General features: G+C 45.8%; 1 protein-coding gene across 4 annotated transcripts in view; it reads left to right on the forward strand.

The window, feature by feature from the left end:
- The window catches only part of KIF3C (kinesin family member 3C), a 36,458-nt gene extending 13,673 nt beyond the window's left edge, over positions 1–22,785 (forward strand). For 2 of the 4 annotated variants that reach the window (XM_004418268.3, XM_087437040.1), the window contains 7 exons: positions 5,448–5,549; positions 6,255–6,377; positions 7,505–7,623; positions 8,099–8,215; positions 19,877–19,985; positions 20,163–20,335; positions 20,575–22,785. In XM_004418268.3, the coding sequence (XP_004418325.1) occupies positions 5,448–5,549; positions 6,255–6,377; positions 7,505–7,623; positions 8,099–8,215; positions 19,877–19,985; positions 20,163–20,335; positions 20,575–20,668 (837 nt within the window). In that variant the 3' untranslated portion in view covers positions 20,669–22,785. Of the gene's footprint in view, positions 1–5,447; positions 5,550–6,254; positions 6,378–7,504; positions 7,624–8,098; positions 8,216–8,759; positions 11,320–19,876; positions 19,986–20,162; positions 20,336–20,574 lie in introns of those variants that run through there. The other 2 variants (XM_014781871.2, XM_087437041.1) reach the window with 2 other exon arrangements.
- The last annotated feature ends 708 nt before the right edge of the window (positions 22,786–23,493 follow it).

The following is a 23,493-nucleotide window of genomic DNA, read 5'->3' on the forward strand; positions in this document are numbered from 1 at the left end:
CAAGAACCAACACAGAAACCAGTCCAGGGAATTATGTCAAGGGGGTAGTGTGGGAGAAGGTGTGGGACTTGGGACCCTGGTAGTCTTGACTGATGCATCAGATTCCAGGCCTAATTGGTAGCTCAAATTCTGCCTGCCAATGTCCAAATGGGTTTCTTGAACCCTCTTTCAACACTGTCAGTCAGAATTTTGAATGAGGAGAGCGTGGGACTAGGTGTGGGTAGCTGGAGAAGGTGGAAGCTAAATGAACAAAGGATTGTTTTAAATCAGAGGTCCATCTCCTTGCTTTAAAATCACCAAAAAACATCATAAAAGGGTATGTTGTGAAAGGAGAGATCAGACCTCCACAAGACCACCTCAGAGGTACAGAGAATATAAAATAAATAGGGAGGCTCAATTTCATATCTCTTATTATAGCAAATTTTTAAAATAATAATACTTCATGCCTATGACATTATAATAAAAGTGGTCCCATCGTTTATTGCTAGCAGTAAAGTGGTATAAACCGTTAGAAATGTAACTTGACAGTACGTTCTAAGATACACAAAATGTTTATAACCCTTTGTCCACTCCTGAAATTTCATTCTAAGAAAGTCATCTAAAAAAGCCAAAAATTATATGCACAAGGGTGTTTATTATAAACAACCAAAATATCTTATAATGGGATTAATGAAATCTATTATAAATTATCCACTAAATATTATGCAGTCATTAAACTTGTAATCATAAACCTTATGGAAGAAACGGGAAATGCTTGAGATATTTGATAAAGTGGAAATAGGAGGACATAAGCTTGTATTTATACCATGTCTATGGATGCGAAAAAATGATGTGTGCATATGGAAAAATCTGGAAAGAACAGGGAAAATAAAAGAAGCTGATTAGCTATGGTGAGGAAAATGTGAAGTCTTTTCTTATTTTGTTTTATTTCTGTGATTATTTTGATGTTAGTGCAATTTTTTTTCTGAAAGGAGAGAAAGACAATAAAAGGTTAAAAATGTGTCCCCAGAGTCCCTTAATAAACTGTTAAGTATTTAATCCAGTACTCCTGCGATAACAAATTCCATAAATTTATTACCTTCTATAAACAGTAGAACTTCCCTTTATTTGTCCTAAAAACTCGAGGTATAAGCTCTTACTCTGTAACCCAGAATTGATTGGAGAAGTCTACATCTTTCCTCTTCACACCTGTTTTGATTGTATAGTTTCCAGGCCTACTGTCTTAACCTTTCTTTGTCTTTGCGGACTCAAGAGTCCCATTTTTTTAAGTCTCTTAGAATAGCCATTGGATGTTTTCAGCGGCCGTTCTCTGGATCTTCTCTCTCCTTCGTGTCCCTGGAGATGCAGTGAGGGAACTATACACAGTACTCCAGATTCAGCTGCATCATGGTTTTATATTAGGGTGGAATGATTTTTGTTTTGTTTCCAAAAAGCCTTCATGATGGTGCTTGGCCAGATGCTATTGGCTTTTTTAGCTGTGGCAGCATATTAAGCCAATGTCTTCTGGGAACAATAGAAAATTACTCCCCCCCCCCTCTTTTTTTTGGCTTGTAACTGATTGCTCACAGCTATCATTTACTGAATAGAGCTAGGATTATTTTTTCCCAAAATGTAAAACTGTAATTGAAGTTCATCTGCCATTTTTTGTCAGCTCACACGGCTTAGAAATTCTCTTTTACTTTACCACCTGCAAGGATTTGGGGGCATCTGTGGAGTTGGGTATTTCACCAGTGCACTCTTTCTTGCACAGTTTCTAACAGAGACCAGTCTATCATTTAAAATTTGAACATTTTTCCATCTAGAGAGATGCCATGCACTGTAATAACCTTGGAGATGAGTCAGACGTGATTTCCTCTTGCTGGAGACATGTTGCTTTTCTTTTAGCAGGTTCTGCTTCCTAAAGCACTCAAAACACAATGTCTGCAGTAGGAGGAGCGTGGGCTTTGGAGCCAAGCTGACCTGGGTCTGGATTCTCCATTTAAATTTAATGGCCATGATGTGACCTTGGATGGATTACTTAACCTCTCTGAGCTTTCATTGGAAATATGATGGTGCTAATAGTATGCCCCTTAAAGCATGTCACACAAGTCACCTGGGGATCTCGTTACAATGCGATTCTGATTCACTAGGTCTGCATCGGGCCCAAGACCCTGCATTTCTAACAAATTTCCAGGTAATGTTGATTCTGGGGACCTCAAAAAGCAGTGTCTCAAATTTGATTGAAATCACCTGGGAACCTTTAAAAACCACAGATGCTGGGACCTTACCACCTGCCTCCCCCCCATTCCAATTTAACTGGCAGTGGGGTGTAGCCTGGCACTGGGCTTTTTAAAAGCTCTCCTGGTGATTCTAATATACATCAAATTTTGAGACCTACTGCTTACAGGGTTATTAGGAGGAGCAAGTGAAACACCTGGCACATAGTGGGTGCAAGGAAAATAATGATTTCTTCCTCTTGGTTCCTTGCCCAGTGCTTCTTGCTCCACCCTAGTCCCCAGTCTTTAAATCAGGCAGGAAAAGCCAGGGTATCACCTGTTGCCCCATGCCTTCCTTACTGCAGTCTTCTCCAGAGCATCTGGCTTGGGAGTTGTCACAGCTAGTCATGAGGGGAAGGGACCAAGATAATAATGTGATGTGGCCTGGCATTGGGAGTTTTAAAAACTCCCCAGTGATTCTAATACACAACCAAATTTGAGAACTAGTGTCTTTTCATGAGGTGGCAAAGAGTGAAGCACACTAGAGTCACATAAAATGCCAAAGACTCAGGGCTGGAGTGGACAAGTGTGTCCCAGAATGGGGGACCAAGTCAGACACCAGGTCCCCCAAGATTCCATTACCCGGTAGTTAGAGGGATCGGTTGTCCGTGGCCCACAGCAGTAGAGGCTTCCTCTGTGTACAAGAGAGATAAGCTGCCTTCTCTCCTTTCTCCCTCTTCACACCCATCCCATCCCTCCCGCCAGGTTCCCAGGTGCTCAGATCTGCTGCCCTGCCTTTTTGCCCTGCAAGAGTGGGTGTGGGTTGGTCAATTAAACGAGGAGCAGCTGGGATAAAGAGCTGGCTCTGCTCTGGGTGAGAGAGCCCAGGAAAAGGACCTGGATCCCCCCTCTGGGACTATCCTGGGAATTCCTTTCAGGTCATCAGACATTTATTGAGCACTTACTGCGTGCCAAGCACTGTGCTAAGCCCTAGGACATTGAGATCTGAGTAAGACATGATTCCTGCCCTGAAGGAGCCCACAGGGAAGACAGGATGTAAAAAGATAATGGTGTATTATGGGAAAATAGGACGAATGTGTCCTGGATATTGAGGAGGCCCAAAGGAGGAAATGTGCAGATTTGAGGGAACCAGAGAAAACGTCCCAAGATGCTCAAGCTGTGTCTTGCAGGAGAAGTAGCAGCTTTCCAGGTGGACGTGGGGTGGAAAGAGAAGCCCAGTGTTGTGAAAGGCACAGCACATTCAGGGAGCTGGAATTCTTTTGGCGGAGCTGGAGTGCAGAGCACACGTGGGGGGTCAGCGGTAAGAGGAGACAGCCCACGAGGCCTGTAACTGCTACAGATTTTGGATTGTATCCTGCAAGGAATGGAGGCCCATTGAATAGTTTGTAGCAGAGGAGAGGCATGCTCAGACTTGTGTTTGTGGTGGATCCCCCTGGGTATCGTGTGGAGATAGATGGAAGGGGAAACTGAGGCAGTGGGGAGCTCACGGCAATGATCTGGGTGAGTCATGAGGATCACAGTGAAGTCGGCAGGTGTCCTGAGGATGAGAAGGAGGGAGTGGTGTGAGCCATCCCAAGAAGACAGACTTGATGGGATTTAACGACTGGCCAGATGTAGGGGGTGCATGAGACGCAGGGTGTGGACTAGGGTGAGGTAGGTAAGATGCTTAAGGCACAAAATTTAAGGAGTCACCCGCTAAAAGTGTGGTGCACATGCCTACCTTGAGTGAGAAGGAAGAGTCTAGGATGAGTTAGGGTCATGGTGTGGTAGTGGGCTGGATGGTGAGGCATTAACCGAGAGCAAAGCCTGGGCGGGGAGGTACAAGGGCAGCAGGTGGCTGTGGTGTGGCGGTGAGGACAGGCAGCTGTTGGGGCCCTTCCTCTGCAGCAGCTCTTTCCTTGGCCTCTGAGGCTGTGTGGGGCGGCTCTGACTGGCTCAGCTTTGCTCGATGGCACCCTCACACAACCCAACCTCTGACCTCCCAAAAGCAACCCTTAACCCCTGACCTGCTCTGTCCCCAGTAATGGGGCTCCCACAGGTGGCACAGGGGCCCCCTGCTCCCCCATTCTGATGGCAACCCCTGCTTTGTGAGCCCTCAGGCTGGTCAGCCGGTTACACTGGGAAAAATTCCAGTGGGGAGGCAGCCAAATTCTTCTGGTGGCTCAAGGTGATTTTAACCTTCTGGGAGGCCTGGGATGAAATCAGAGGACAGCTGGGGTGTCCTGGGGCCGCACTCTCTGATCAGCAATAGTGAAAGTGCATTTTATGTAGTCACAATTTACACAGTTTACACAAATCTGTTACCATTTAAGCTTCAGAATCAACAAGGACTATGGAATGTCTGTGCCAAGCGCTGGGCCAGGGGCTTTCACACAGCACGGGCACTCAGAGTGAGACTGGGGGTGGTGGGTTCAAGTCTCACTTCTTTGTTAACCCGCTGCATGACCTTAGGTTAATTACTCTCAATTTGTTAAATGGGGAGAGTAATAGTCCCTCTCTCTGAGGGTGAGGATGGAGATAATGTCTGTTAAGGGCTTAGTTCAGCCCCCAGCAAATAACTCTCAGCAAATATTTGCTGGCCATCGTGGAAGAGAGGTGGCTCCAATATCACGGGTGTGAGAACTGAAGGGGTAACTTAGCCTTGGCCTTGCAGCTAGTGGGTAGAATCCAGTTTTTCTGGCCATCTCCAAAGCTCATGCTGCTTCTGGGGCCCCTTAGTGCTGCAGAGTCTTCTCCCTTTGGCTTTTCTTCTGCTTTCCACGTCAGCCACAGATGACACGCTTTTCTGCTGCCTGTGTTGAGAGCCCTTTTCTTGAGTCAGAGCCAGTTAGCTAAAGGGCTGGGCTGCCCGGTGACTGTGTCCTCTGTCTCCCTACTCTTAAACACCAGCTGGGGCTGATTGCCAGGATTAGATTGCACCGCACCCACCTCCCAGGCACAGGGAACCAACCTTCCTTCTGTATCCAAAGCAAACAGATCAGGTCCCCTATATTCCCTGAGGGATTCTCTCTCTTTGTCTCACCTAATGGTCCTGCTGACAATGGGAGTCTTGTGCTGGGGCTCAGGAGGCTGGAGGGGAAAACCTCACTCTAAGTGAGGGCCATGAGGCCCCATCTGGGAAACACCTTGTGTCCACTCCTGAAGGACCACAGAGCAGGGAAGCCAGACTTCTCCAGCTGAGGATGCTATGGCCCCTGAAAAACCTGTCTCTTAACCCCTCTTTGTCCCCAGGCCATGGAAAGCAAGCTGCTAATTGGGGGCAGAAACATCATGGATCACACCAATGAGCAGCAGAAGATGTTGGAACTGAAGAGGCAGGAGATTGCGGAGCAGGTAGGGCTGGGAGCTTCAGGTCCCCTGGGGGCGCGTGGCCTTGAGGTCGTGTCTACGAGGCATAGGGCACTGAGCCATCATGGACTCAGGATCCCAGGAATTAAAGTGCTGAGAATCTAAGACATGGCTCCCTGGATCCCATGGGTCCACCAGCCCAGGGCCTGCCTCTGGCAGGGGTACTGCTAGCTGGTGGGTGAGAGAAAGTGCTGGTTCCCCATGATGTCAACCTCCGCGAGGTACCTGCTACTAATTCCTGGCCCTTCCACAAGAGTGTGAGTTCTTTGCCAACTGTATGACTGTGTCCTGAATCATCAAGAACCACAATTTGTTGGTCTTACTAGTCAACTGTGATACTACGTGGGGAGAGGGTGAGGCATCTGGGAAGCCAGTATGATGGGCATCTGTATGTGTGGTTGACACCCCTAGAATGTGCCAGCTCTTAGGGCTGGGGTCTCCATCCACATGGGGCAGTGCCTGGCAAAGGTATGGCCATATGAGCTGAGAAGAAGGTTCAGAGAGGCTCCACTGAGGACAGGGCAGGAGCAGTGGACATGGGCCATGAGACCCTCCCTTCTCCTTCCTGGCACCTGTGGCCACAATGAAGCCAGGTCCCGTGATAGGCAGAGTGAGCCTGTCCCCCAGGTTCCCTTGGCCCTCCCCAGTACATGCTGCTCCACTGAGCCCCTCTGCCCTGCCTTGGCCTAGAAACGCCGTGAGCGGGAAATGCAGCAGGAGATGCTGCTCCGAGATGAGGAGACCATGGAGCTCCGGGGTACCTACACGTCCCTGCAGCAGGAGGTGGAGGTCAAGACCAAGAAACTCAAGAAGGTGAAATGCTGCAGCAGGATGGGGTCAGGGTGTGTGCGGGCCCGGCAGCCTCTGCTGAAGACAGTCACCTGCCCAGGGGCTGTGTGCTTTAGGGCCCCTGCCCCACTTTACTTGAACTGCTGAACCCCTGAGTCACATTGCCTGGGCTGCGGGGGGAGGAGTCAGGGAAGGCAGGGGTCTGGCGTGGGGGAGATTGGAGCCTTTACTCCTGGGCAAGGCTGGGCCTGATAGGCTGAGAACACTATCACTTCCAGTCTTCACGGTTGCCGTCCTCATGCTCCTGGGTACCTTCCCTCTTTACAGTGTCACCAGTGAGTCAGTTTGGATAGCTGGGCCTGGAGCAGGGCCAGGGGAGTGGCGAGGAGACCGGAGGAGACTCAAGCCTGGGGGTGCTCAGCGAGGAGCACAAGGCCCTTGAGGACATGTGAAGGGATGAGAATATCTGGCTACCAGGGCCCTGCAAAGTCCATTGTTGGGGAAAGGCGTGTACATTAGATGAGGGTCTAGGGTCTGGATTCTGGGAAGAACCTGGAGAGCCCTTCAAGTTGCTGATATGGCTGCCCCAGAGCAGGCCAGGTAGAGGCCCAGCCACAGTGGCAGTTTCCAGGGACATCTCTCACTGGGTTAGGAGTGGACAGCAGGGTCAGTGCTGCCCTCCACACCCCTATTCTGAGAGCCCCTGGAGAGGCAGGGGTGGGATGGGTCACTCTCCAAACTGGCTTAGCCCCCTTCCCTCCCTGAACTCTGGACCAGCAGTCCTATCCTTGGGTCCTGATTCTGGCTCTTCTGTTGACTTGTTGTGTGACCTTGAGCAAGTCTGTGCCTGAGTTTCCTCATCTATAAAAAGAAGGTGTTGGACCAAAAGGTCCCTTGAGTCCCTTCCAATTTGAACATTCCACGAGGCTGACAACAGCTGAGAGAAAGCAGGTAACAGGCCACTGTGTAGGAGGGGTGGGGCAGCACCCAATTCGTGGTGGGGCAGCAGGGGGCAGATTCAGACCAGGCCCTGGCCTCATCCTGGGCTGAGCTGGTGGACCCTGAGCCTGCAGCTGTCAGGGCCCAGACTGGGTGGCCGAGGTCTCCTTGCCTCACTGTGCAGCCTCTGAGCTGCACCTGTCCCCACCCAGCTCTACGCCAAGCTGCAGGCGGTGAAGGCGGAGATCCAGGACCAGCATGATGAGTACATCCGCGTGCGGCAGGACCTGGAGGAGGCGCAGAATGAGCAGACCCGGGAACTCAAGCTCAAGTAGGGCCCCTAGTCTTCCCGACCTGGGTCCTCACAGCCATCCCTCGTCCAGGCCTCTCCCTGACAGGCTCTTCTCTTTCCTGAAGGCCTCGTTTTGACTGTGTACTCTCCCATGAGTCTGTGTGTCTTAGGAATAGAACAAGTCTGAGGGGGGAGGGAGAGGCCCAACTTCTGGGATTTCTTCTACCTCCTTTATTTCCTCTTCCTTCCTCTCCTCTACCTACATTTGATGAACCCCTCAGAGTGCATGCTGGGTGCTGGCCAAAAGTAACCCCTAATGCCCTGAGCCTACAATCTTTGCATTAGAAGCAGTGATTTTCAAGCTCTGTTATTTCTATAGGGATCCCCTCCCCTGAATTTTTTGGTTTTGCCATGTCCTCTTTTCCCTCTGCCTCTTTGCTTCTTGCTTCTAAATCTTCAAGCTTCACATACACCGTGTGGTCTCTCCCTCCCCAAATCCCCATCTCTACCTCAGGTACCTAATCATCGAGAACTTCATTCCCCCTGAGGAGAAGAACAAGATCATGAACCGGCTTTTTCTGGACTGTGAGGAGGAGCAGTGGAAGTTCCAGCCACTCGTGTCAGCTGGAGCGTGAGTCTCTCTAAGTTGTCTGGGCCTAGGGACTTGCAAGCCCTCCCCAGGTTGGGGGTGGCCAGGAGCCTGCTGGGAGACTGAGGTTTTTGTGGATGGGGGAGGGGTGGGAGGATGCAGATGGGGGATGGATTTCTCAGGACCTAATGGAGGCATCTCCATGAAGGAAGGGTGTGGTGACAAAAACAAAATGTCTCATTGGCCTGGGATGCAGAGAATACCCCATGAGAGGCCTCAGGAGGAGAGGAAGAGCATCTCAGCCTCTTGGCAATCACAGGGTATACTAACATTTGGCCAGTCTGGTGAATATTCATTTGTTGGATGCCAAAAACAGCAACAATAGTTGATATTTGCCTGACTGTGTGTCGGGCACTGTGCAAGACTCTGCAGACAGAAGGTAAACCAGACAGAGTTGGGAGCTCCAGTGTATCCAGTGGAGAATACAGAGTAGTGATCAGATCAGGAAATGATAGAGATATGATCCAGTCTTTATAGCCTCACTCAGCTGGGTGATTCAGCATTTCCACCTGTTTCCTCATCCTAGCCCTTAGGTACAGTTTGTGTCCATTGGCTGAGTGTGCAGCTCCCTCTGCTGGTGGCCATGAAGAAGAAGACCAGACGTTCAAGCCCAACAGAGTGACTGCGTCACCCAGCTGGACCTCTCTGTCCCTTAACTGAAAATCTGTATACAGAGGTGTTTAGGAGGCCAGATACCTGTGCCTTCCCCAGAGATTCTTTGCTCTCTCTATCCTAGGAAGGTAGATAGAGCTGGAGTCTTCCCAAAGCTGGGGTGGGAAGCTAGCTGTGGAGGTCCACAGCTTCTTACTGGAACATCAGATGCCAACTTAATCTGTCTACTTTCTGAAAGGCTGATCCTAGCCAAGGTGACACTACACAGACTTGTAAGTGGCAAGTTGATGAGTAAAAGACTTTTCAGTGGTGTCACCTTGGACTTACAATCCACCTTTCCCATCTAGGTAGAGACCTGCGGTAGTATAGCGTCTAATGTAGAGAGTCTCCACCCTGGCCACAGCTAGAATCACCTGTCACTTTGGCTCCAGAGAGTCTGATTTAAAGGGTCTTGGGTGGATCCTAGGACTTAATTTTTTTTCCCCAAAGCTTCCAGGTTTGCAAGCCAGGCTTGCAAACCACTACTCCAGTGCCCTCTGCTGGAGAGGGATGCTGGTGAGACCTCTGCTCTGTAGAGTTGTTTTGCACTTAGAAAAGTTCTTGAGTTGAAAGTTTGCAGGTGGAGGAATTTCTTTACATTGGATAGAGATGGGATGAAAGAGGCTCTGAGAAGGCATGTGGTTTTTTTTTAACTTTTTATTTTGAAAAAGGAGAATTGCAAGAATAGTACAAAGAATTCCCATATACCCTTCACCAAAATTCACCAACTGTTAATATTTTGCCACATCTTGCTTTATTAATTCCCCACTCCCATCCATTTAAGTTACAGACATCCTGACCCTTTACCTGTGTTTCCTAAGAATGAGAACATTCTCTTACGTAACCATAGTACAATGATTAAAATTCAGGAAATTTTATATTGACACAATACTATTACATAGGCAAAATTCAATTTTAGCCAGTCCTTTCTGGCAATTTCCTTCCTCACCCCACCAACTGAGATCATACACTGCATTATCATGCCTGTTTAGTCTCCTTTAATCTGGAAATGAGAAGGGATCTTAATTTGAGTTTTGCAGTTTTATGCTTCAGAAGAGGTTGTTCATTTCTCAAAACATCGTCCCTGCAGTTTTGATTTGACTGCCTAAGCACACGATCCAGACTTTAGAGCATGGCGAGTGCTTTGCCTGAAGCTAAGATGAGCTTTCTGCTTAATGATTATGAATTTCCATTCTTTATTTCTGGTTTTTTTTTTGTTGTTTACTTTCTTCCTTTTAAATAACTTTTAAATTAAATAACCTTTCAAATAACTTCTCTCTTTTTTTGCAAAAATAAAATGGTTTGCATACACTGAAAAACTATTCACAGATTTTTAAAATTAAAACAGCTGTCTTAAAAAAGCACACTTTAGGGCCGGCCCGTGGCTTAGTGGTTAAGTGCGCGCGCTCCGCTGCTGGCTGCCCAGGTTCGGATCCGGGCGCGCACTGACGCGCTGCTTCTCTGGCCATGCTGAGGCCGCGTCCCACATACAGCAACTAGAAGGATGTGCAACTATGACATACAACTATCTACTGGGGCTTTGGGGGAAAAATAAATAAAGTTATAAAAAAAAAAAAGCACACTTTAAATAATTTTTAGAGTGGATACCAGTAATAACTTTTAAAAAGAAAGAAGTCCTCCAAAATAGAGATCAGTGTCTTTATTGTTTAACTATTGCCTTTCCCAGCCCATTGTCTCTTATCCCTCTCTTCTGCTTTAAAGGCCCCCTGGGCTGGACACAGTGGAGCTAGTTCTTGTGATGTTCTTTTCCCACTTTTCCTTTCTCTTCTGATTCCCCCACAGTCTTTCTTGCTGGAGGAAAGTAATGCAAAGAGAGAAATATTCAATGTTTTTTTTTCCTTTGGAAAACCTGAAAACTCTGATCATTCCTCGAAAGCTTCTAACTTTAGCTTACTCTGTAGTGCTTTCTTTTCCATAACTCTTTGGGAAGAATCACACCTGACATCTGTACCCCTTTCATGTAAATCTGCACAGAGTTGCTCCCCAACCTGCATTTGCAGGTCTGTGTTAGCAGTGCTTCTAACTGGATCCCAGTTGGACTGTGTTCCCTGAAAAGTTTATATTAAAAATGTAAAGATATAAATATATTCACAAGCTGTTTCAAAATTGTGGTTAAGTATATTCACAACTTAACCATGCTATTTTATACAGAATATGAATGGACCTGCTTGGAATACATACAGAGTATATATTTAATTTAATTTAATTTTATTTATTTATTTATTGCTGAGGAAGATTGTCCCTGAGCTAACATCTGTGCCCATCTTCCTCTATTTTGTGTATGGGACGCGACCACAACATGGCTTGACAAGCAATGTGTAGGTCCACACCCAGGATCCAAACCCACAAACCCCAGGCCGTCAAAGTGGAACATGTGAACTTAACCACTATGCCACCAGGTTGGCCCCTAGAGTATATATTTTAAATAGAAAATATCAAAATATATCTGAGTAAGGGAGGCCAGCCCTAGTGGCCTAGTGGTTAAGTTCAGCATGCTCTGCTTCGGTGACCCAGGTTTGGTTCCTGGGCGCGGGTGTATACCACTCATCAGTGGCCATGCTGTGACGGCAACCCACATACAAAATAGAGGAAGATTGGCAACAGATGTTAGCTCAGGGTGACTCTTCCTCAGCAAAAAAAAAAAAAATATATATATATATATATATATCTGAGTAAGAATAAAAGGTATTAGAGCAATTATGACACACCAGTGTTCTCTACTATATTTAACTACAAATTATATAAACACATTGTAGATTTCTCTAAGAAAAAACTTCAATAAATTACTTCAAAAAGATTTATTAATAAATACCAGGTAATCAACTATATGCGATTCTGTGTTACTACTATAAATTTTTTTAATATCACTATCCATTTTGTTATGTCTGATAACTGTAATAAATAATATTTATCTCAGAACTTTAAAATCACAAAAATATAAAAGAAAAGTAAAAATAGATCTAGGAAGTTTTTATATGAAACAAATTTTTTTAATTAGGTTTTTTTTTTTTTTTTGGCAGCAGTTGGTGGTTAAAATAAAGTAAAACCAATTCCCTCATGATTGGAATCCCAGTTATGGTTCTGACTCAGCACCGAGAGCCTCAGGGTAGCATCATGGGGCACGAGTCACTGGCCTGGACCTCCAGGATCAGCTACTCCTAGCCCCTCATTTCACAGCGGAAGGTCCTTGAACGCAGCTTTCTCTGGTTCAGCCCCAGGAGCCGTGGGGTCTGAGGCTGTAGAACACGCTGCCTCCCTGGGACGGAAGGGAGCACTGGGTCCCACTATTTGCAACATAAGTTAATCAGGGCTGAAAAACTCTTTCTTCCCAAAGCATATTTAACTAATCAGGGCATTGTTCCATTTGCTCAATTCGAGTGTGGAATATTTTGCTTTGCTTTGGCCTATGGTATTCTGGGGATGAGCACACTGAAGGCTGCTCAAAGGGAGAGGAAAAAAGCATTGTTGGAAAGCAGTTACCTAAAGTCACGCTGTCCCTTTAGAAAGCTTTTGTTCGAGGACGTTTTTCCCTTATCCTACTCTAGCTGCGCACGTCTACCCCCCACACCCCTCCTTGTGCCTCTCTCTAAAACAAGGAGTGATTGTCAGGCAACTCTTGAAACACACCCATATCAACTTATTTTGGAAGTCTACCCCTTTTTCTTTTTTCTCCATCTGCTATCTCTGTGCCCCGCCAGTCGACACACAATGACTTCAGGTGAGGCACCTCCCACAATCACCAATGATTTTGTATTAAAGTTACTTTGAAAAAACATTTTTGCGACCAGCTCCAGCAATAACTATTTTACAAGTATGACCTTTTATTTTTAGTTTCTCATAATCGCCTTTATTTTTAATCGTGTGTATACAAAGCTGTCTTCTAAGGGTCCAGTATTTGGCAATGTCTGTAGCCTATGGTTTCCAGTTCACAAAATTCTATTTGTAACTTTAGCCCTTTGCCCTTCACAACCCCAGCCACCCTAGATTCCTTTCAAAGGTGTCATGGTGCAGTAGAAGGAGACTGGACTTTGGATTTAGAACATTCTGATTTGTAGTCCCTGCTCTGCTACTTTCTTGTGGTCTTGAGAAGGTTTTTTAACCTCTCTGAACCCAAGTTTCTTCACCTAGAAAGTCAATATAATAAATATACCCTGCAGAATTGTTGAGGTTGAAATGAGATTAATGTCTGGGAGGCTCCAGGCCAGTACCTCGCTCAGAGGAGATGATCAATAAATGGTCGCAATCATACTAATAAGCCAATATAATTACAGGGACTCCAGAGAAGCCAGTTTGCCCTCATCCCTTAGAAGTGCCATAGAAGGGCCATTTAGTTTATTGTTTTTATTTTGGATTTTGATTTTTTTATTCAGGCTGCCTCCAAGTTTAGAAAGAGAGCATTCCTTGCTCTAGATAGAATCAGGATGAGACCTTAAACTGCTTTTTTACAGAGGCAAAGTTTACCTCGGTAAGAACATTCTCAGCTCTGGGTTGAGTCCCCAGATTTATTCCCAGGCCTGTGACAACTGAGGAGAGTCTGCAACAGGAAGAAGTTTCCACCTTCCCGGGCGGGCTGCGGGGCAGTGTGAAGAGGGGGAAGAGAGTTGAGACCCGCAGGGGGTGCTCAAGGTGGACAGCTGCCCCGCGGGGCAGAGGGACCAGAGCACGGGGCGGGGGAGAGTTGGATTTACTGTGGCAGCTGCGCGTGCAGGACCTGGAAGGAAAGCACACCCTGTGATATTGGGTGCCTGTTTTCAGAACAGGAGAGGAAAGGGGTGATCAGACAGAGCTGGTAAGGAGAGTAGGGTCAGCCCCTGAGATGGAGCTGAGAGGACTTTTTAATATTAAGGGGAGAAAATACTGTGATAGCAGCCATACGGAGGGAGGGTCCTAGGAGAGCTCTTAGGACCTACTAGGTACATGATAACTGTTGTGGGTCACTGTTGGGATGAGTGGATCCAGCAGAGCCAGGCCTCCACTCTGGGCTGTCTGCCACGACCTGCTTACTCCAGAGGGATCAATCATGGAAAGTAGGCCTGGGGCAGAAGAGGGAGTAGAAGGGAAGTTTGGTGTCCCAATTACACACTCCCCTCCCCCAGCCCCTTCTTCCCACATGCCACCCAGAATAGCCCTGGCATCTTTATTGGGTCAGGCTGCCAATTCGCCCTGATCCACTGCCCTGCTCGCCCAGCCCTGTCCTTCTGTCCTGCTCCCAGAGCCCGCAGCCTTCCAGGCGCACTTCAGCCCCAGACTGTTCTGTGTGTACTCCTGAGAGACAGTGCAGCATCATAAAATAAAATATTTGGGAAGGCTTAATTCCAAGTCTCTTCCTAACTGTATGACCTTGGACGCAAAAGGCACGTGGCTTGTCTGAGCCTCAGTCTCCTTGTCTGCCCTGTCTACACCTCAAGAGGTTGTTGTAAAGTTCAAAGGGGATGCATAGAGGCACCTTATGAATGACAACTTGTTATTTTACTAATTTCCCGCTCCCCTCTCAGAGCTGTCACCGATGCTGCCGCTCTCCCCGCACGCAGCCTCCCGGAGGCTCTGCAGCAGCAGAGTGAGCTGGGGCTTCTGCAGCCTCCTCCTTCCTTGTTTTCATCTGTAAAGGGGGTCAGCAGGGACCCCTCAGTGGGCTCCAGCACTCTTTTGTCTGCGGATAGAGTGAACTACAAGAATGTTATTTCTCATTACTCTCCTCTGCAAAGGCAGGCACTGTTCTGTTGGCTCCTGCACGGCTTGTTCTCCTCTTCAAGGACAGAGTGTCCTATCCGTGAATTACTCGGCCTGTTTCTTCTCCTCTTCTGTCTTCTGTCTGCCTTTTGGCTTTTATCAGTGCTTGTTTGTATCCCTACTTGAATTGTGGAATTGGGGATAAATCATCATCACAGCTGCCACATGTTGAGCCTTGCGGTGTCCTGTGCTGAGGGCTTATCTGGTTTCATCTCAGCAATTCTGCCTGACAGGGATGAGCTCGCTGAGGCTCAGAGATATTAAACCACTTCCCAATGTAACAAAGCTCTCAGGGGTAGAGCCAGCATTCAAACTCAGGTCTGTCTTACCACAAAACCTGTTATTTTTTTAATGGAAATAACTTTCTTTCTTTCCTATCTTTTTTTGTTTGTTTTGAATAATAAAATTAATATATCACACTCATCAAATTGCTGAAAGAAAAAAGTCTGATATACTATAATTTGGCTAGGACGTAGAGCAATTTGAAAAGCAATTTGGCAATATTTAGTAAAGTTGAAAATGAATACACCCTACGACACGACCATTCCATTCCTGGGTATATAACCCAGGGAAACTGTTGACTATGTACTTGAAGATACCTATATAGAAATGTTTATAGCAGCACTGTGTTTAATGGAGAAAAAAAGGGAATTAACCTAGATGTCTATCAACAAAAGAATATATATGAAACATATATATGTATAAAATGCTATATTGAAACTTTAAAATACTCGATATAGTTAAACTTTAATAATATAATCTAGAGCTACATGGATAAACCTGAAAAACATGTTTGTCGAGCAGCACAAAAGAAAGGCAGTAAGTACACTATACAGTTCAAAATTTAGAAATAGATGTGCAAATACTGCATATATTATGTTTATGAATACCCATATATATAAATAAGTATAAAAACATGCATGACATTGATAAGCAACAAACTCAAGAGAGTGATTAACCTGGGGAAGGAGAGAGATGGGTGTCTTAAAAACTGTCTACATTTTTTTTTTTTTTCTGAGGAAGATTTGCCCCAAGCTAACATCTGTGCCAATCTTCCTCTATTTTGTATGTGGGTTACTGCCACAGCATGGCCACCGATGAGTGGTGTAGGTCTGTGCCCAGGGACTGAACCTGGGCCATCGAAGCAGAGCGTGGTGAACTTAACCACTACGCCACAGGGCTGGCCCCTACATTTTATTTCGTAAAAAAAGATTTGGTGGGGGCAGCCTGGTGGTGTAGTGATTAAGTTCACACGCTCCACTTCAACGGTGTGGGGTTTGCAGGTTCGGATCCTGGGCGCAGAACTATGCACTGCTAATCAAGCCATGCTGTGGCAGGCATCCCACCTACAAAATAGAGGAAGATGGGCATGATGTTAGCCCAGGGTCAATCTTCCTCTGCAAAAAGAGGAGGATTGGCAGCAGATGTTAGCTCAGGGCTAATCTTCCTCACCAAAAAAAAAAAACAATTTGGTGTTAAGTATAACAAAATGTTAAGATTTGACAAAGCTGGATGGTAAGCATACAGATATATATTATTTTCTAGACTTTTCTGAATGTTTGAAATAATTCATTAGATATAAAGTTATACATATTCATTGTAAAAAAATTCAGATATTGCAGAAAGGCATAAAGATAATAAAAATCACCCATAATCACGCCATTCAAGGACAATAACTGTTAACATTTTGTTGAATATCCAGACTTTTTTCTAAGCATATGCACACATACACACAAACGTACACACACATTTCTTTAAAAACAAAACAAAAAACTTCATCTTTTCATTTGCTTTTTTATTTAGTATGTTGTGGAAATCTTTTCATGTATACATAGAGCCACACACCATTTTAATGACTACATAATATTCCTTCCCGTGGCTGAATAATAATTCCACTGGTCCCTATTGATGCACATTTGGGTTGTTTCTAATTTTTTGCAGTTGTAAATAATATTGCAGCAAACATCCCTGCATGTAAATTATTGTCTCCATCTGTGATTATTTCCTTAGGAAAATTCATAGGAGTGAGAATTTGGGTCAAAGAATATGCACTTTTTAAAAGCTAAGCCTGAGTTTTGTTTTGTTTGTTTTTCAAATAACACCTTTATGGAGATGTAGTTCACATGTCATATAATTCACCATTTTAAAATGTATAATTCAGTGGATTTTAGTATATTCACAGAGTTGTATAACCATCACCACTATCAAATTCCATAACATTTTCATCACTCCAAAAAGAAACCCCAAACCTGTTAGCAATCACTTCCCATCCTTCCCAATGTCCCCAGCCCCAGGCAACCACTAATCTACTTTCTGTCGCTGTGAATTTGCCTATTCCAGATGTTTGATATAAATAGAATCACACAATATATGGTCTTTTGTGTCTACCTTCTTTCACTTAGCAAAAGGTTTTCAAAGTTTGTCCATGTTGTAGCACGTATCAATACTTCATTCCTTTTTATTGCTGAATAATATTCCCTTCTATGGCTATACCATGCTTTCTTTGTTTATTCATCAGTTGATGGATATTTGGGTTACAGTCAGCCCTGCGTATCTGTGGGTTCTGTGTCCACAGGTTTCCCATCTGTGGATACGGAGGACCAGCTAAGGGGCTCGAGCATTCTCAGATTTGGGTATTCACGAAGGGAGAGGAGGGGCGTCCTGCAACCAATCCTCTGTGGATACCGAGGGACAACTGTATTTCTACTTTTTCACTATTCTGAATAATGCTGCTATGAACATTCACATACAGGTTTTTGTGTAGGCATATGTTTTTGATTCTCTTGACCCAGTGGAAGTGCTGGGTTATATGATAACTCTATATTAAACTTTTTGAAGAACTGCCAAACTGTTTCCAAAGTGGCTGCACTGTTTTACCTTCCCACTAATAATGTGTAAAGGTTTTTCTGTATCCTCACCAACATGTGTCATTGTCTGTCTTCTTTGGTTACAGTCATCCTAGTGACTGTGAAGTGGTATCTCGTTGTGGTTTTCATTTGCATTTCCATGATTAATAATATCTTTTCATGTGCTTATTGGCCATTTGTATATCTTCTTTGGAGAAATGGCTATTCAGATCCTTTGTCCATTTTTAAATTGGATTGTTTGTCTTTTTATCATAGATTTGTAAGAGTTATTTACATATTCTGGATACAAGTCCCTTATCAGATGTATGATTTGCAAATAATTTCTCCCATTTTGTAGCTTGTCTTTTCATTTTCTTTGTGATGTTCTTTGAAGCACAAAGTTCTTTGGTTGCTTGAGCGTTTTTTGTGTGTGTGTATGAGGAGATCAGCCCTGTGCTAGCATCTGCCAATCCTCCTCTTTTTTTGCTGAGGAAGACTGGCCCTGGGCTAACATCTGTGCCCATCTTCCTCCACTTTGTATGGGATGCCACCACAGCATGGCTTGCCAAGCAGTGCATCGGTGCGCACCCGGGTTCTGAACCGGCGAACCCCGGGCCACCGCAGCGGAGCGCACACTTAACCGCTTGCACCACCAGGCTGGCCCCTGGTTGCTTGAGCTTTTGATGTCATATCTAAGAAACCATTGCTTAGTCTAAGGTCATGAAAATTTACCCCTATGTTTTATTCTAAGAGTTTTATAGTTTTAGCTCTTAAATTTAAGTCCATGATTCAGGGCCAGCCCAGTGGGCTAGTGGTTAAGTTTGGCCCTCTCTGCTTTGGCGGCCCGGGTTCAGTTCCTGGGCACGGACCTACACCACTCATCTGTCAGTGGCTGTGCTGTGGTGGCAGCTCACATACAAAATAGAGGAAGATTGGCAACAGGTGTTAGCTCAGGGCGAATCTTCCTCAGCAAAAAAAAAAAAAAAAAAAGTCCATGATTCATTTTTTTAAATTGATATCTTAATAGTTTATAACGTTGTGAAATTTTGGTTGTACATTATTGTTTGTCAATCACCATATACATGTCTCCTTTCACCCCTTGTGCCCACCCCCCAACCCCCTTGCCCCTGGTAACCACTATACATTTTTCTCTGTCTGTGTGTTGGTTTATATTCTACATATGAGTGAGATCATGTGGTGTTTGTCTTTCTGTCTCTGGCTTATTTCACTTAAGATAATACCCTCCAGGTCCATCCATGTGGTTGCAAATGGGACAATTTTGTCTTTTTTTATGGCTGAGTAGTATTCCATTGTGTGTGTGTGTGTGTGTGTGTATGTATACACACACACACACCACATCTTCTTCTTCTTTTTTTTTTTTTTTGTGAGGAAGATTAGCCCTGAGCTAACATCTGTTGCCAATCCTCCTCTTTTTGCTGAGGAAGATTGGCCCTGGTCTAACATCCGTGCCCATCTTCCTATACTTTATATGGGAGGCCACCACATACACCACATCTTCTTTATCCAATCATCAGTGACATTTGGGTTGCTTTCACTTCTTGGCTATAGTGAATAATGCTGCAGTGAACATAGGGGTGCATAAGCCTCTTTGGATTGTTGATTTCAGGTTCGTTGGATAGATTCCCAGTAGTGGGATAGCTGGATCTACATGATTCGTTTTGAGTTAATTTTATATGTGGTGCAAGGTAAGAGTCCCACTTCATTTTTTTGCCTGTGGATATCCAGTTGTCCCAGTACCATTTGTTGAAGAGACTATTCATTCCCCATTGAATGGTCTTGATACCCTTAGAGAAAATCAATTGATTGTAAATATAAGAGTTTATCTCTAGACTCTCAATTCTATTCCATTGATCTATATGCTGTTTTTATGCCAGTACCATACAGCCTTGATTACTGTAGCTTTGCAATAAGTTTTGAAACTGGGAAATGCGAGTCCTCCGACTCTGTGCTTTTTCAAGACTGTTTTGGCTATTTGGGGACCCTTGCATTTCAAGTCTGAGTTTTTAATCATTTTATTGTGCTAACTCCTATGAAGGAATATGAAAAGCAGAACCACTGATCATCGATGGTTTTGTGTAGTGTGTATATGAGTCTGAAAGCCAAAATAAGATTGGATTTTCCTTTCTTCATTCCAGCCCTCAGTCAAATCTTTTTACTGTGGAAAAAAATTGAAGCAACAAGAGTGAAGAAATATGTGCCTCCTTGTGTTATACTAGTTTTAGTTGTCAGGTTGTATTAGAGCAAAGAGAAGAAAACTCCAGAATCTGCAGTCTTCAGGCCCTCCGGGCTACTTGAATGATACTTAATTCCTCATGATATCATCTCCCCCCTGCGTTTGAAGGAAATCCATTCTAATATAGGCTCTTCCCTACAGCAGTAGCAGCCAAATGAAGAAGCGGCCAACGTCTGCGGTGGGCTACAAAAGGCCTATCAGCCAGTATGCTCGGGTTGCCATGGCAATGGGGTCCCACCCCAGGTACAGGGTAAGAAGCTGGGAAGTGAAGGGGGGAGGGGACAGAGAGCCCAAGGGAGGTGATGCTCACAACCTCTGTTTCATCTGCCTACCTCCTCACCTTGCTACACCTAGTAATATACTGAGCGCCTAGAAGATACGATCATCTGGGCCACTGCTCATGTCTGGCCTGATATTCCCACTATAGGCTGAAAACATAATGTTTCTGGAGTTGGATGTGTCTCCTCCAGCTGTCTTTGAGATGGAATTTTCTCATGACCAAGAACAAGACCCTCGTGCACTACACATGGAGAGGCTTATGCGGTTGGACAGCTTTCTGGAAAGACCTTCCACGTCTAAAGTCCGAAAGTCCAGGTCCTGGTCAGTACCACCATGGTCAGAGTGGGCAATGGACTTAGAAGGCGTGGAAACCACATGGGCTGATCGAGGCTGAAGAGGGTTTTGGTTATACCCAAAGGGCACCAAGGGAGGGTGACAACTGGGGCTGTGGGGGTGGAGCTCCTACAGCAACAGGATGAGGGAGAAGAAAGTCCTCACTTTTCTGTTTTCTGCACTTCCCCAACCTCCCCCTTCACCCACCTTATCCCTACCCCCTGCAGGTGCCCGAGTCCTCAGCGGCCTCCAGCCTCGACCACACATGCCTCGCTGGCCTCCGCTGCTCTGCACCCCACGACCGTGCTAGACCACGAGTGACAACCTTCGGTCAGGCTGCCCATCTGACAGTCTCCTGGAATGGGGCAGCCAACCCTGTATCATCTCCCCTGCCGCTCGGTGTGCGTGTGTGTGTGTGCATGTGTGTGTGCATATGTATGAGGGGGTGAGAATCTGGCAGACCGTGCCTCTGCTTGCTCTTCTTAGCCTCCTTTATTTAATTAATGTTATTTATTCGTGGAGCTCAGTTAGTGTGGGAGAGATGCCCTCGCCTGAGCCTGCCGTGGTCACTGCATAGCCTCCTTTTCTTCTGACTTTAGACCCCTCCCCCCGAGTCAGACATCAAGCTCCTCCCTGTCAGCTGCCCCCGGAAGGGAAGGTGGCCAGTGCCTGGGAAGAGAGTACTGTTTCTACCTGTCTCGCTCCATAATCTCCATCTCCTCCTATGCTGAAGGTGAGCAGCTCCTAAGCACTTTCTGGGACTAGAAAAATGCTAGATGTCCCCTGAGGACAAGAGACATCCTGACAGTGCTCCCAGCAGAGAGAGCCCCGCTCTCCACTTTCTGCGCCTCAGACAACCTCTTTCGGCTTCTCGGGCTCCTTTTCAAGGACTTAAAAGACCTCACCGACACCACCCATGCTCTTCAGCTTTGGCAAGAACTCATGGCTTCCCAAACTCTGCCTCCTGCCCACATTCCCAAGATGGGAATTATGAACCAACCAGTTGCTGCCTCCTGGGGACCTGCAGGAAATGGAACAGTAATGGAGACAACATGGACAGTCATCAAGGGAAGTCCCTCATCTAGGTCTCTTTGTTTCTGTCCCCTCTGAGAAGTAACTTTGGTCAACAAATGATCAAGCCACCTCCCCATTTCTGAGATGCTACTCCTTCCTGCTTTGATCATTTTCCCTGCAGCTGCTGGATCCCAGTTCATAGTGGGAGAGATCAACGCCATTCTCCCCTTGGCTAAACAAAGGGATCAGAATCTATTGCTTTTCCCCTCATTTAGCATAGGAGACGGAGACCCAGGCATAATCTGTCAACTTTGCCCATTACCCCTGTTTCTGGACACTATTGTGTTGAAAGCTGACCCTTTCTTCAGCGTTGTGCAAATTGGTCCCTAGGGAAGTACTCCTCACCTTCCATTGTCACATCCCAAGATGTCTCCTGGTATCTCAAGTGATAAGTAAATTTCTACCAAAAAAAAAAAGAGAGAGAGAGATTAGTTTTCCTTGACTTACTTTTTAAGTGTGTATTTTGATGGAGGAGTGAAGAGGTAATCATGAAAGAAAACAAGTGGTTTAGGATTTCAAAATGCCCTAATAGTGGGCATTCCTAATAGGAATAATCCAGTTCCTAGAATATGAGGAGTTTAGTCCTTGGGGTAAAGACATGAAACTGACAGATCTGCCTGCAATTTGGTCTGTGGGAGGTGGGGGGAGGGGGGCTGATTACCTGGTTATTCTCTTTCCATCGGGACATGACCTCTTCTTTCACAGTTCAAGTTCTGCTCTAAGGACCGAGCTATGGTTTGGTTCAACTCAATGATGCTGTCATTTCTGCTGTAATTACTGGCCTAGATGGTTGGGCAGCTCACTTGCCATTTGCTCCTGTCCATCAAGGAAATAACATTTTTCCTCAGAGCCCAAGAGATTCTTTGAGACTCAGGATTCAGATCAGATTGAGCTGTGGCTGAGACAGGAGTTGTGTATAGAAATCCCCCAGGTGGCCTGGGCACAGGGGACCCTCCCGGCTCGTGTCGGGCAGCCTCCCCCACTGACCTCTTTCTTGTTTGTGGATGAAGCAGCACGTGTCACCCCCATTCATCACTTGGACTCTGCATTGTCTGGTCACTCAACCCTCAAAGTCTTATAGCACAATATACCCAACTTCACCACCCCCAGTCTGAGGGCTGGGCCCGAGGTGTGGTCGGAGGAGGAGCTCCTGCCTGCGGTTTTGTGTACGTGTGTATGTGTGTGTGTGTGTTTGTGTGTGTGCTTACCTCCACAGAAGACACTCTACACTCAGCGTAATATATACTGGAACACGGCCACTGGGGTGGCTGGATCTCAGTTTCTGTCTCTCTCTCTTTCTCTTCTTTTCCTTTTGATGTATCAAACATTTGATTGACAAAATAAGGGCCTTGATTAGGACCAAATTTCCATGTCTGTTGCTATGGTCTTTATTTGGGACGACAGTTAACAATGCAGTGGCCCATTCTTGTCACTCTATACATATGACAATACAGGACATATGTAATATATAAATATATATATAAAACATTACCCTCTGTCTCCTTGGCTTAGGATGAGGCCTCTCTGTTGAGCTGACGTGCACCTGCAGCTCAGTGCTGCCAGCAGCCTGCAGGCCCCAGCCCTGTTCAAATTAACACAGTCGATAATAAAGGAATGAATATTGGACAGAGTTGGGTGCCTGCCTTCTCTTCCCTTTGTTTCTTCCTACTTTTACTCCCTTTTTCATTTTCTCCCTTCTCTCTCTTCCTTGTTTTTCCAAGAGGGGTTCAAGAGTATTTGGAGCTCAGCTGTAGTTATCAGCACCTTGGAAAAGAACTGGCTGCTTAATAGAAGGGGATCTGGGGCCAGCCCTGTGGCTTAACGGTTAAGTGCGCACGCTCCGCTACTGGCGGCCTGGGTTCTGTCCCGGGCGCGCACCGACCCACCGCTTCTCCAGCCACACTGAGGCCGCGTCCCACATACAGCAACTAGAAGGATGTGCAACTATGACATACAACTATCTACTGGGGCTTTGGGGGGAAAAAAAAGGAGGATTGGCAATAGATGTTAGCTTAGAGCCAGTCTTCCTCAGCAAAAAGAGGAGGATTAGCATGGATGTTAGCTCAGGGCTG

Source organism: Ceratotherium simum, chromosome 11 (genome assembly GCF_057802395.1).
Source record: "Ceratotherium simum simum isolate JZ-2026a chromosome 11, ASM5780239v1, whole genome shotgun sequence".
In the NCBI taxonomy this organism is placed as follows: Eukaryota; Metazoa; Chordata; class Mammalia; order Perissodactyla; family Rhinocerotidae; genus Ceratotherium; species Ceratotherium simum.